General features: G+C 35.4%; 1 protein-coding gene across 2 annotated transcripts in view; it reads left to right on the forward strand.

Annotated features, from left to right (window-relative positions):
- Positions 1-13,355, forward strand: part of PGR (progesterone receptor) — a gene marked incomplete at its 5' end in the record, with an annotated part of 105,918 nt that overhangs the window by 31,583 nt on the left and 60,980 nt on the right. For both annotated transcript variants that reach the window (XM_081240798.1, XM_081240799.1), the window contains one exon: positions 5,167-5,283. In XM_081240798.1, coding sequence (XP_081096924.1) covers positions 5,167-5,283 — 117 coding nt within the window. The remainder of the gene's footprint in view (positions 1-5,166; positions 5,284-13,355) is intronic.

The raw sequence follows: 13,355 nt of genomic DNA on the forward strand, positions 1-13,355 counted from the left end.
TCACCTTTCACTTTTCCCACCATAAAGATGGTAAGAGGTTTTCCAAGGAGAAAGAAAAAATGGTGCTCTATTACAGACTTCAGGTCGTAGTTCTCTGGTTTTCAACAGGGGCAAATGCTGTATATATTAAGAGGGAGATGTAGATAGTATCTCTTAGTTGGGTAAACTCTTCTATTGTTGATCATTATGCCCCTCTTTCTCTTTGTGGTGACCCATAGCTTATAAATACTCCTGAATGTCTTGTAACTCCTGAGGGTGATGGTGTAGGTAGACAGCAAGGACGTTAGAAAGTAGAATGCATAGAGTAGTTTAATACAGTGACTTTTTATAGACTCATTGTATAGCGACAATGTTATGTTGGACTGTGGAGAAGCAGCAATATGCAATTTGAACCATCAATCTGTGACTTACGAGAAATCAGCAAGTGGATCTGGACGTGGATGGGTTTTTCAAAGCCAGGATATAAATTTGGGACTACTGTCTGAAGAAAACTGGTAGCAACATACATTATGTTGGATTTGCACCCACCAGAGTTTAGTATTTTGCAGACTTCCCGGATAATTTTGTAACAGAGCCAATGCTTTTAGGTGTGAACTTTCTTCATCTGCATATACAGCCAGGTACTTGGTGGATTGATGCATGTGATGGAGTGCTCCTTTCTACATCCCTTGCCTTCTTGGTGGCTCTGAGTCCAGGCCAAGTGTTGTGGTAGGAGGCAGGCCTGGGCCCCATGCCAGCTTATTTTAGTCATCTCTAGTTGGGATTGGCTGGCTGCAACATTTCTTAAGCCAAAAGATCTCTTAGAGAAGATTAACCTCTAACTATACCCCCTATATTCACTTGCATGATGCTGTAGCTGCTTTGCAGTTTCGATAGCCCAAAATTAGTGTTAAATGTAACCATAGCTTAGAGTGGACTGAGCGTCCAGATTTCATTGCCATTCCATTCTTTATATGAATCTATGTTGATATGAGTCATGCCAATTCCTCAAGGTAGTGACTTCATGCTGGTAGCTTTAATTACCAGAGATATTCCTTCCCATCAAACATCAAATCTTGAAATGCTTATCATTTTTGCCCCCAAGAGTTATAAGGATTGCATTCTAGATGGTAACTATAATTTCTTTATTTACACTTAAATATATATTTCAATTTATATAGAACTTGTTATCAATCCTTTCACACCAGACTTCTTCTCTCATGCATTCTCTATTATAACTCATCTATTGTTGGCTAGGTTACATCTTTAGGAATCTCTTTAGGAAGAGTAGTATATCAGGGCCTTATTTCCTGATTTTATGCATATTTGAGAATGTCTTTCAGTTGCCTTTAAAAGCGAATAACTTGGCTAGGTACAAAATTCTTGGGTCATATCTAGAACGGATCTACCTGTATTTGGCATTTAAGGATGTGATAATAATCATAATTGTAGTAGACAGTCATTAAGTACTTGCTATATACCAGACTATTCTAAGCTCTTACATGAGCTCATTTAGTCCCTAAATGTGGCCCAAGGTACTAACATTATCTTCCTTTTACTTGCCATAGGTCACCAAGCTAATAAGTAGTGAGGTTGAATTTCAAACTTAAGCAGTATTGCTCCAAAGTTCATACTCTTAACTTCCTATACAACTTCTTGGGTTAATTAAGCTAAAATGTCTAGTTGTGTGACCTTAAGCATGTTACTTAACTTATCTGTGCCTCAGTTAATTTTATAAAATGGGAGTAATAATACCTCCCAAGATTGTTGTGATGATTAAATGAGTTAATATATGCAAATAGATTGTAACAGTGCCTAGCACATAGTAAGTGCTTAGTAATTGTCTGTTGTTATTATTATTAGCTTACAGATTGTAGGTTTCAGATATGAGCTTTGAACAAGCAATCTGACTTCAGTAACTACTCTTCAGCACTGCAGTGTCAGCAGTTAAGATGGCATTTCAATTAATTGGGGAAAAGGGATTATTCAAAAACCAGTGTTGGGACATACTCAATAAACACTAAATATTTGTTGAATTAATGAGGATTTTGTAAAAGTGTATATATATTTACTTAACAAATGTTAACAAATAGATGTTAAATACCTTCTAGGTCTGTATAAGCAGACTGGAAGAAAACACAAAAATGAAAATAGTTGCATGATAATGAGATTGTAGATGATTTTCTGTTTTGAATTTCCTTAATTTGTTACAAAATTTCTCTGATGAGACAATTTATGAAATGAACAATTTGACCAGATAATCACTAAATTCTTTTTCATATATTTTAAGTTGAGGTACCTACAGAGAGGTAGTTGGAATGTCAGAGCTCAGGATGAGATTTTGGAGCCATGCAGAGATGAGACTACCCACCTAGTGTGTACAGTGGAGTACAACGTATAAGGAATAGACAAAGGAAGAGGGATCAGCAGTGGGAACTTAAACTGAACTGTTGTAAAGAAGATGAAAAGTCAGAAGAGACATGCTTCAAATAAAATGGGGGACAGTTGTGGAGAGAAATCACCCACGACAAATTGTACAGAAAGTCAAGGAAGAATTCACTGTATTTAGGAATGAAGAAATCTTTGACGACGTTACTCCACTTTATAAGAACAGTGAATGTATAAGCCAAATTACAGTATGCTGAGGAGTAAAGGAAATTGAATAAAGACTGCAAATGTAGATGACTTTTTCAACAACTTAGATGACAAAGAAAGGGATGAAGTCAAGGAGACTTTAGAGTGAGACAGTTTTTTTTTTTTCCTTGATGCTGGAATTTTTGAAATGGAAAAACTTGAGGAGAAAGGAGGGCATCATTGGAGGGGCAGAAAATAAAGATTTTAGGAGAGAAAGGGGGAAATGGATGGTGAAGATTTGAAAGCAGGTAGGAAAGAATGGTTTCAGGAACAGACTGAGTGCCCTCTAATGGGGACTCTTTGAAACACTGAAAGGAGTGCTGTTGTAAATCATTTAAGAAACAGAAATGAGAAAACTCAGCAGCATTGCAGCTGTTGATGGTTCAGGATTTTTTTCTGGATATTCATGACAGAGGAGTAGAGAGTAGAACAGCCTCCCTTCAAGCAACAATTACATCTCTGACACTGTTTGTTTAAGTTTGTTCTCTGGATAGCATGGAAAATCTTGCTTTCTATTGTCTGTTCTCTCATTCCTGGAATAAACCCCACTTGATCATGGTGTATGATCCTTTTAATGTGCTGTTGGATTCTGTTTGCTAGTATTTTGTTGAGGATTTTTGCATCTATGTTCATCAGTGATATTGGCCTGTAGTTTTCTTTCTTTGTGACATCCTTGCCTGGTTTTGGTATCAAGGTGATGGTGGCCTCGTAGAATGAGTTTGGGAGTGTTCCTTCCTCTGAAATTGTTTGGAAGAGTTTGAGAAGGATGGGTGTTAGCTCTTCTCTAAATGTTTGATAGAATTCGCCTGTGAAGCCATCTGGTCCTGGGCTTTTGTTTGTTGGAAGATTTTTAATCACAGTTTCAATTTCAGTGCTTGTGATTGGTCTATTCATATTTTCTATTTCTTCCTGAGTCAGTCTTGGCAGGTTGTGCATTTCTAAGAATTTGTCCATTTCTTCCAGGTTATCCATTTTATTGGCATAGAGTTGCTTGTTCTCTCTTCTTGTGAGAAATCAGTGTAGAGTCTAGATAAATGATGATAGATCAATAGATAAATAGATAGATAAGCTTACACACACTTTTACTTCCACACTCACACCTGCAGCCTGCAAATATAACTTGTGGAAAAAAATTAAACCATAGTTAGATCAGAAAGTAGCATGCAGTACATTCTGCTCATCTAGAGGGCATGGATGTGAAGCTTCATAACTGCCCTTTATTAGGAGGAAAGCTCAATGCCCAGGACTCCTAAACAAGAGAATGAACAGTAGTATGTGAGAATGCATGAATATAAGTTTGTGGAGGAATACATTTTTAAGAAAAGACTATCTGTTCTTATCCAAAAATGCCCCAGGTCAAGAACCATTTTGTTATTAGCTATCCCATAGACATGGCCTTTTTGCCATTCGCCATTGGAGCATAACCTTTTCCCTGCTCAGTTAAGCACACATTTAAGGTACCTCTGTGTTCCTGTATTACAAACTTTGGCCAAAAGAGTGGATCTGATTTTAATGTAGACTAATATAAAATACTATAGGAAAATTCCATAATTTTTAAAATTATTTTTTATGTTTAAGTATGCTGATGATGTTAAAAGTCTCACAGTCTGTTTCATAGGAATTTTTTGGAAAATAAGAAGTGCCAAAGCAGTAAATTTTCTAGTTAATAAATATTTACATGTTTAAGCTGAAATTTTTTTTTTCATTTTTGTTTAAGTAAGTTAGATTGCTCCATGCCTTATTAAATATAACATATTTTTGGTTTAAATAATCATCATCGTTGAATATTAAATTCTTATTCCAGACTTTTTGAAGGGTATAAGTGGTTTCCCCTACACAAAATGACCCCAGGATCACGTTTTACCCTTATTTTTTTATAATTCTTCTGTCCTCTTCTTAATTGAATTCTTCTCATTGTTTTAAATATTTCTCCCTTTGTCATTATTTCTATTATCCTGTTTTCTAATTTGTAGCCAAAATAAACCAGACAATAAAGTCAGTACAGTTAATGACATTTTTTTTACATGCTCTTCAAATTCATGAGGTCCTTTAAGAGTGAGCTAGCTCCAGGATTTTAAGAATTAAACACACAGGTTTTATAAAAAGCCTATTACAGAGACGTCTTTAATTGTCTGTATCTGTTTTCTTGAAGGTTTATATGTCAAAAAGAAAAGGTTTTACTAGAACTTGCCTATCTTAACACACTAATGCTTATCAGCCACATATAGCTAATCTTTAAATAACAATGATCTAAGAGAATTCTGATGCTGACGTCATTAGTAAGATGCACAGAAATTTTTTACAAAATATTTTAAAGGAGTCCTATAATTGGTTTCTAAGCTGTATTTCCCCTCATTTAGGCTCCTGAAGGCATGGGTAAAGTATTAAGCAAGTTTGGAGCATTACCAGCATTCAGCTATTCAAGCAAGAGGCTGGCTGAGACAGTCATGCACTTGCTAATGTGCACCTCTCCTCTTTTTCAGTTGTCACTGCATAAACTTTCCAGCGGTCTTTAGATATTATAAAAATAATTTTTACTTTTTTGTTTTTTAGGGCAGCATAACTACTTATGTGCTGGAAGAAACGACTGCATTGTTGATAAAATCCGCAGAAAAAACTGCCCAGCATGTCGCCTTAGAAAGTGCTGTCAGGCTGGCATGGTTCTTGGAGGTAATGATGATGTTTTCATCAATAACATACTGTCTGATATTTACATTATACGACGGTGGGTCAGAAAATCCTAGTTTTCTTATTTCTGTCTTGATTATTGGTGTCTGGATGAAGCAATCAATACCATCTCATTAATGCTGTGGATTTCCAGCATGTTGAAGTTTGTTATAGAGAAGTAGTAAACATCCATTTGTCTATAATGCCTATAAGAAGATGTTGTGGGATGTTCACCAACCTCTCACTAAGTGACATGGTTGGAGTTTAGGCTCTGCTACTCACTGCCTATGCAGTCTTGAGTAAGTCACCAACCCTTTCTGAGCATCAGTCTCTTTGTCTATAAAATGAGAATAATGAAGTCTCTTCCAGCTCAAAAACTGACTCCATGAATTGGTTAAGTATATTAATCTCCATCCCTTCCTCTCTCTATCAACCCCTCCCTTTCTATTTCCCTCCCCCATTCCCTTTAAGTAACTAGACATTGCACACTCACACTTACTGGGCACTATTTTAAGTTCTGGCAGTGTTAGCAGCAAACAAAATGGACCAAATCCCTGTCTTCATGGAGCTTACACTCTGGGGGGAGGAGCAATAAATACATATGTCAAATGATGATAAGTGTTGTGGAATGTGTTATGAAGGGTCAGTTAATGGGGAGTATCGGAGGAGAATCACTCCTGAGCCCTTTACTCTGATTAATATTTTCATTTTATTTAGTCATTTCCTAAAACAATAATGTCTCTGAAATCCTGAGTTGGATGTTGTAGTTATAATTTTCCTAACACAGGTTTAAAAAATTCGTAAGTATTTAAATATATATTCAGTATACCACCTAACACAGATCATGTACCGTAAATGGTATGTGTTACCTTCTGAGAAGGAGTGTATGAGACCAATATGTTTTGAATGCCCACTGTGTTAAGCACCCTGCTTCGTTCTGTCTTTGCTGCCTGTGAACATGATACAGTCTAATCAGTAATAAAATAATTATCAAACAGAACAGTAGGTGATTTAAGAGAAGTTCCAAACATTACTATGCAAGTATAGCAAAAGAATGAATTAATTCTATCTGAGGGAGTTGGCAAAAGCTTCAGAGAGGAGGCTTTCAAAGAGTGAATAGAAACTTTATAAGTGGAAAAGGAGAAAGGTATTTACAATGAAAAACAATGCATTCAGTGATGATTTTTCTGGAAAGTCAACTGTTTACTGGGAACAGCAAGAAATGAAGCTTGAAAACTATCTTGGGCCAGCTGGGATCTGGAGTTTGAACTCTATTCTGTATGCAGTGGAAAGAGTGATCTTTCTAATAAACCATCTGTGGACCATCCATGGGATAAAGCCCAGATTTCTAAATGCAGCACATGGGCCCTTTCATCACCTAGCAACTGCTCTCTCTTTTTTTAAGCCCTACTTTTTCTAAGCCCCACCAATCCTTGGGGAACCCAACACTCCAGTCACCAACTTTCACCAGTCTTTGCGCACATTTGACTTTTTCCTGCACCGTTCTCCTTTCACTCCTTGTGAACTGTAACATATCCTTCATATTAAGCTCAAGTGTCACAATTTTTGTGAAATCTTCCCATCACATCACCCCAGTCAGTGCAGGGGCAGGGGTTTTGTGGGGACACAGTTCAAAGTAGTGCTTTTCATATCTGGAGAGGTTGAAAGCCCTTGAGCCAGCCTGGATTGGACCTTGCCCTGATTGTACTTACTTCAGCATTCCTACCCTTGCAATGCAAGGTTGACCAAAGTGGAAGTCATGAGACCCAGCCACCCTACCCCAGCCCACATGAGGCACCAAGAATTCACTCTCTTCCCATAGCTTCTTGTATACTCTCGTTATAGTACTCACCTCATTGCTTTATAACTGTTTACTGGTATCCCATTCAAGGATTTTCTCCTAATCCAAGATGGAATTGTTTGCAAGCAGGAATTTCATTTTGGTGTTTTACCACCAAAGTACTTGTTTAAGAAGTGCTCACTAAAGATTTGTGACTATTATTTTTTTCGTTTCTTTTTATGGCTGAGTAATATTCCATTGTATATATGTGCCACATCTTCTTTATCCATTCATCCGATGATGGACACTTAGGTTGTTTCCATCTCCGGGCTATTGTGAATAGAGCTACAATGAACATTTTGGTACATGACTCTTTTTGAATTATGGTTTTCTCAGGGTATATGCCTAGTAGTGGCATTGCTGGGTCATATGGTAGTTCTATTTTTAGTTTTTTAAGGAACCTCCATACTGTTCTCCATAGTGGCTGTACCAATTCACATTCCCACCAGCAGTGCAAGAGTGTTCCCTTTTCTCCACACCCTCTCCAGCATTTGTTGTTTCTAGATTTCTTGATGATGGCCATTCTGACTGGTGTGAGATGATATCTCATTGTACTTTTGATTTGCATTTCTCTAATGATTAATGATGTTGAGCATTCTTTCATGTGTTTGTTGGCAGTCTGTATATCTTCTTTGGAGAAATGCCTATTTAAGTCTTCTGCCCATTTTTGGATTGGGTTGTTTGTTTTTTTGCTATTGAGCTGCATGACTATTATTTTGAAGTCATTTGAAGTTCAGGTCTCTATACATTCTTGAACATGAAGTCCAACTGTAGTCATTTCCAGGACACAAGAAAGAGTGTTTGGAGGAGACAAAGGGGATATGGTCTAATGTAGTGTTTTTCACTTTGAGGAAGCGTGCAAGCCCTTGAAGCAGTCTTCCATTCCATGATTGCATTTATTTTAATGGTCTTACTATTATAATGGAAACGTGATTTAAGATGGACCAAAGTAAAAATGATGAGACACCCAGCCACTGAGAAATTTGGGTTTGTTCAGAAGAGAAACTTGTGTTCCAGCCATCAACAAGACAGATGCTCAGTAAGAAATAGAGTAACAAGGAGAAGAGAACTTCAGAGAAGACTCAGAACTGGGATGAAAGGGGAGGATGTCCATTCCAGGGACATAGTCTAAAGTAGTATCAGAGCAGGGTCAGCAGCAAGACCACAGAGTTGTTGTAGTTGACTTCAGCCCCAGCCTCAGAGATTAGAAAGAGAAATAGGCAAAAATATGAGCATATTGTCCTTAATTTTCTTGTGTTCCCATCACGTTTGCAAGGTTCTCTGTTACCATCCTGTGTCTCAGTTCTCCTGAAATCTTATGGATTTTTCTCCCCTTGCATAATTTGTTTCAATCAGTAAACTACCTTTTATTGCTGGTGACCATAAAGTTTATCATTGAAATCAGGATACAGCTGAGAATAAAATGGAGCATAGGAATAATTAAACTAGTATAACAGATGTAATCCGAAACTGTCCCAGGCTATCTGGAACACAGGGCAAGTCCCCCATTTTTCCAATTAGAAGATGCAGATGTGTCCTGACTAAAATGAATACGTAAACTTCTGGGAATGTAGCTGAAATAATCGAGTGTTTACTTATATAATATTTCATTTATTATTTTAGTTAAACACAAATATTTTAATTACATACAAAAATCTATTGATTTTCTACTCTCACATTTTATAAACAGTTTTATACCAACTAATTTCACAAACCTTTGGCAGCAGGACCTTTGCTCCAGTAGAGCCATTTTTTAAGTCAGCTAATCATTTCCCAGAGTTCATCAGCATTTTATCTAAAATGTTTGATAGGTAGCACTTCTTGAATTCATATACAGTAATAATAATATAATTGGAAATCTATCCTAAGACAAAAATACCTATTCATATAACATAACAGTTTTAATGATTGTCCTCTAAGAGTTTTTTTTTTTGGCGATTTCCCCATAAAATAAACACTTGCTGTATTATTTAATTGTGGAATATATCAAGCCTCCCAAAATATTAAATGAATAAACACCTATGTGTCCATCACTCAATTTTTAATATCAGATCATTTTTCATATTTTCTTCATTTTTGTTGTATTTTATAAGGAATAAGACATTACAGGCATTTTGAAACTTTTGATTTGTCCTTCCCTAAACCCATTAAGTTCATTTCTTATTCACAGATAACCAATATGCTGAATTATTGCTCAACATATTCATACTTGTAATTCTTGTATATGAATTCTTGAGTAATGCAGTACAGTACTGAATATTTCTAAACTTTATATACATGACATTACACTGTACATGTACTTCTTCAATTTGCTTTTTCACTCCATGTTGTGTTTTTGAGATTTGTTCATATTTGTACATGTAGCTAGGGTTACATTTTAACTTCTCTATGATACTTCATTTTACAAACATTCCATGGTGCTTTTCACTTTCTTCTATTAATGGATATTTATTTCTAATTTTTCATAATTATAAAATATGCAGCAATAAACATTCTTGTACCTGTATCTTTATGCATATATTTGAGAAGTTCTCTAGGCTGTATATCTAGAAAGGAATTAAGTCTTGTTCACTAAGATATTATGTACCTTCAAACTTACTAAATGTTACCTAATCACCAAATTACCCTCTAGAGTCTTTGCTTCCACCACTGTTTGAGAGTTCTTGTTATTATGCATCTACCTGTACTTGGTATTTTCAGACTTAAAAAATTTTCTAATTCGATGGTCATAAAATTTGTATCCAATTTCAGTTTAATTTTTGTGTCCTGGATTAGTGGTGAAAGCAAATATTGCTATCTTTACTGGCCATTTATATTTCCTGTTCCATGAATTAGCTGTTCATATTTATTGGCCATTTTTCAACTGGATTGTTTGTCTTTTTTCTTATTGATCCATACAACTTACCTCTATACTCTCTACACTAGTCCTTTGCAATCTAAGTCTTAAATTTTTCCTTATTTATGATGTCTTTTTTCTAATTTTTATATAATCACGTGTCAGTATTCTCCCTTTATATCTCTTAACCCTGAAATCATACAGATAATCTACTAAAAATCATCTAAAGTCTTATAAGTCTGTTTTTCACACTCATGTCCTTAACCTACCTACAAGTATCTTCTTAGGTAGGGAGGCAAGAATAAAACCTTATTTTCTATATGGATGACCAGTTGCCAGAGTACATTTATTGACACATTGTCTTCAATATGTTTTTGATAGTTCACTCCTGTAGAAGTAAAAATGTTCTCAGCCTTCACCCCCAACTCAGGTCTATTTATAAGCAAATTATACATATGTGCTACTATCAAATTATATTATATATTAGTGATGCTTAATTTCTTTTTATTTCCTTACTGAAAATATAAAAAGTAATTGTAATATTTTCTGACAGTACTCCAATTACAAATTCCACTGGAATTTGTAATCCATTTCTGTTATATATCTAATTTCCTTATGTGTTTGCTTTTCTTTCTGGCTCCTCTGTTCTGTTCCATTGTATATACCTGCACCACTATCACACACTCTGAAATATTACAGGTATCTAGCTGCATATTGATACCTGGTAGAATAAGTCTCCGTAAGTTACACTTCTTCCAAATTGTTGGCTTTTGTTGTCCCTCTAAATTGTTCTTTTAAAATAATGCTTAAAAGGTTTATTCATAATGGTATCTAACACTTAAAACCATGAGTTCTTACCCCTGGGAATTAGCTAGATATCAAAATTCTTTGCCTCTTTTTTTTTCCATCAGATAACCTTTACAATCCTGTGGTCAGCATCACACGCTGAGAAATAGCATAGTGGTGCATTTAATTATTTCATAAGTAGGTTTGCACAGAGGTTTATTAGAAAGAAGCTGGCAGCACACCCTGATATGTTGCAGTCCTGATGTTGTTCTTCCTGGGATAGTCAGTGGTAAGAGTCTGCAAGTCAGTAACCTAACTCATGGAAACCAGGAAGAAGGTAGTCAATTTATTGGACTAGATACTAATTGCTAGTCCTGTAATAAATTTCTGAAGTAAGGGGGAGTGTACTTGTGGTCTACTGAGAATTACAACTTATTTTAAAAGACGATCGATAAGAGTTGCTTAAGGTTCAATTCTTCAATAATTAGAAGAGTTTCACCGAAGTAATAATTGCCTATACACTACTGAAAGTAGAGTCCATGTTCTCTTTCTCCCTTGTTTCCTTCCATCTTTCCTTCCTTTTTTCTTTCCTTCTTCATGTTTGTCACTTTTCTTAGGTTTCTCATTTCTAATAGAGTCCATTTGAATAACAAAAGATGTAACAGAAGAGAACGTTGACTATTGTAAATCATGCTGCAATGAGCATAGGAGTGCATATATCTTTTCAAGTAAGTATTTTTATTTTCTTCAGGTAAATACCCAGAAGTGGCATTGCTGGATAGTATGGTAGTTCTATTTTAGTTTATTTGAACACCTTCATACTGTTTTCCACAGTGGCTGTACCAATTTACATTCCCACCAACAGTGCATAAAGGTTCCCTTTTCTCCATATCCTTACCAACACTTGTTATTTCTTGTCTTTTTGATGATAGCCATCCTGACAGGTGCGAGGAGATATCTCACTGCGGTTTTGATTTTCATTTCCCTGATATTAGTGATGTTGAGCACCTTTTCGTGGCCATCTGTATGTCTTCTTTGGAAAAATGCCTATTCAGATCCTCTACCTATTTTTTAATTGGATACATGATTTGCAAATATTTTCTCCCTTTCAGGTAGTTGCCTTTTCATTGAAACATTATTTACAATAGCTACAACATGGAAACAACCTAAACTGTCCACTGGTGGGTGAATGGATAAAGAATATGTGGTGTATATTATATATATATACAATGGAACATTATTCAACAATAAAAAGGTGGAATCTTACCATTTTTGGCAACATGGATGTCATGGGACTTAAGGGTATTATTCTAAGTGAACTAAGTCAGACAGAGAAAGACAAATACTGTATAATCTCACTTATATGTGGACCCTAAAAAAAATGAGCTCAAAGATACAGAGGACAAATTGTTTGATGACAGAGGCAGGGGATGGGGGAGGGTGAAATGAATGAAAATGGCCAAAAGGTACAAACTTCCAGTTATGAAATAAATAAGTTATGGATATGTAATGTACAGCTTGGTGACTATAGCTCATAATACTGTATTGTATATTTGAAAGATTCTAAGAGAGTAGATCTTAAAAGTTCTTATCACAAAAAAAAAAATAGTTCCACAAATAATGAATCACCATGTGGTACGTCTAAAACTAATGTAATGTTATATGTCTATTTTATCTCATTAAAAAAAAGAGAGAGAACATTGAAAAACTTTTAAAAGAGTTAATAACCTTATGGTAGAATGTCAGAGATCAGAAATATTAATGTTTTTGACATGGCATGACATAGATTTACAGATAGTTCTTATTTGCTTCAGCAGCTATGTTCTGATTATGAGAATTATGTTTGAGTTATTTGGTCTCTTAGTTATGTATGATTCTTGTTTTTAATGACTCACTTCCCTTACCTTCACCAGGTCACAGTGAACTTTTGCATTTTGTTCATTGCTGTACAGTACTGAGTAGGAAAGAGAGTTCACTCTAAAGGATGGTAATATATCTTCTAATTTAGGTGTTCTGCTTCTAACTTATTTCCTTTAGAAAACATTTTGTGTAATGACTCAGAAAAACGTTTTTCTGAAATGAATACAGCTCTGTATTTTGTATTTGTGGTAAAAATGCTAAACTATTATAAAATAATTTCAAAAATAAGTAGCTTTCTACATAAAGGAGTGATTAAATGCATAGTTATATTTGCTGATTTTTTTTAAAGCTGGAGACTATTTTTATGGGTTTGTTTTTGTTTTGTTGGTAGAGAGCCTTATCCTCAAATTTTAAAAGGTTATGTTAGAAAGCAGTTTCTCTCTGACCTCCTCCTACACCTAGATTGGCCTCATTCTCTGGGCAAAGATAATAACTTTCTGGGCTGCAGAGTACAGGTTGTATGGTAAAGTTGGGTTTTTTTTTCTTTTTCTTTTTCTTTTTCCTCCTCCTACACTTGAAGACAACAAAGTCTCAATTTCTTTTCTGAAGAATTCCAAAATTCTTGAATTTGGGACACTTAACACCACCTTTTCTGGAAGTATAGATGCCTACTCTCTGCCTTTAATTACTATAAAAAATGAAATCTGCCCTCTCGAATGAAGGAATTGCTGTGGGTGATGCCTGCCACCTATC

The sequence above is a fragment of the Mesoplodon bidens genome (genome assembly GCF_964165515.1).
Source record: "Mesoplodon bidens genome assembly, chromosome: 7".
Classification (NCBI taxonomy): domain Eukaryota; kingdom Metazoa; phylum Chordata; class Mammalia; order Artiodactyla; family Ziphiidae; genus Mesoplodon; species Mesoplodon bidens.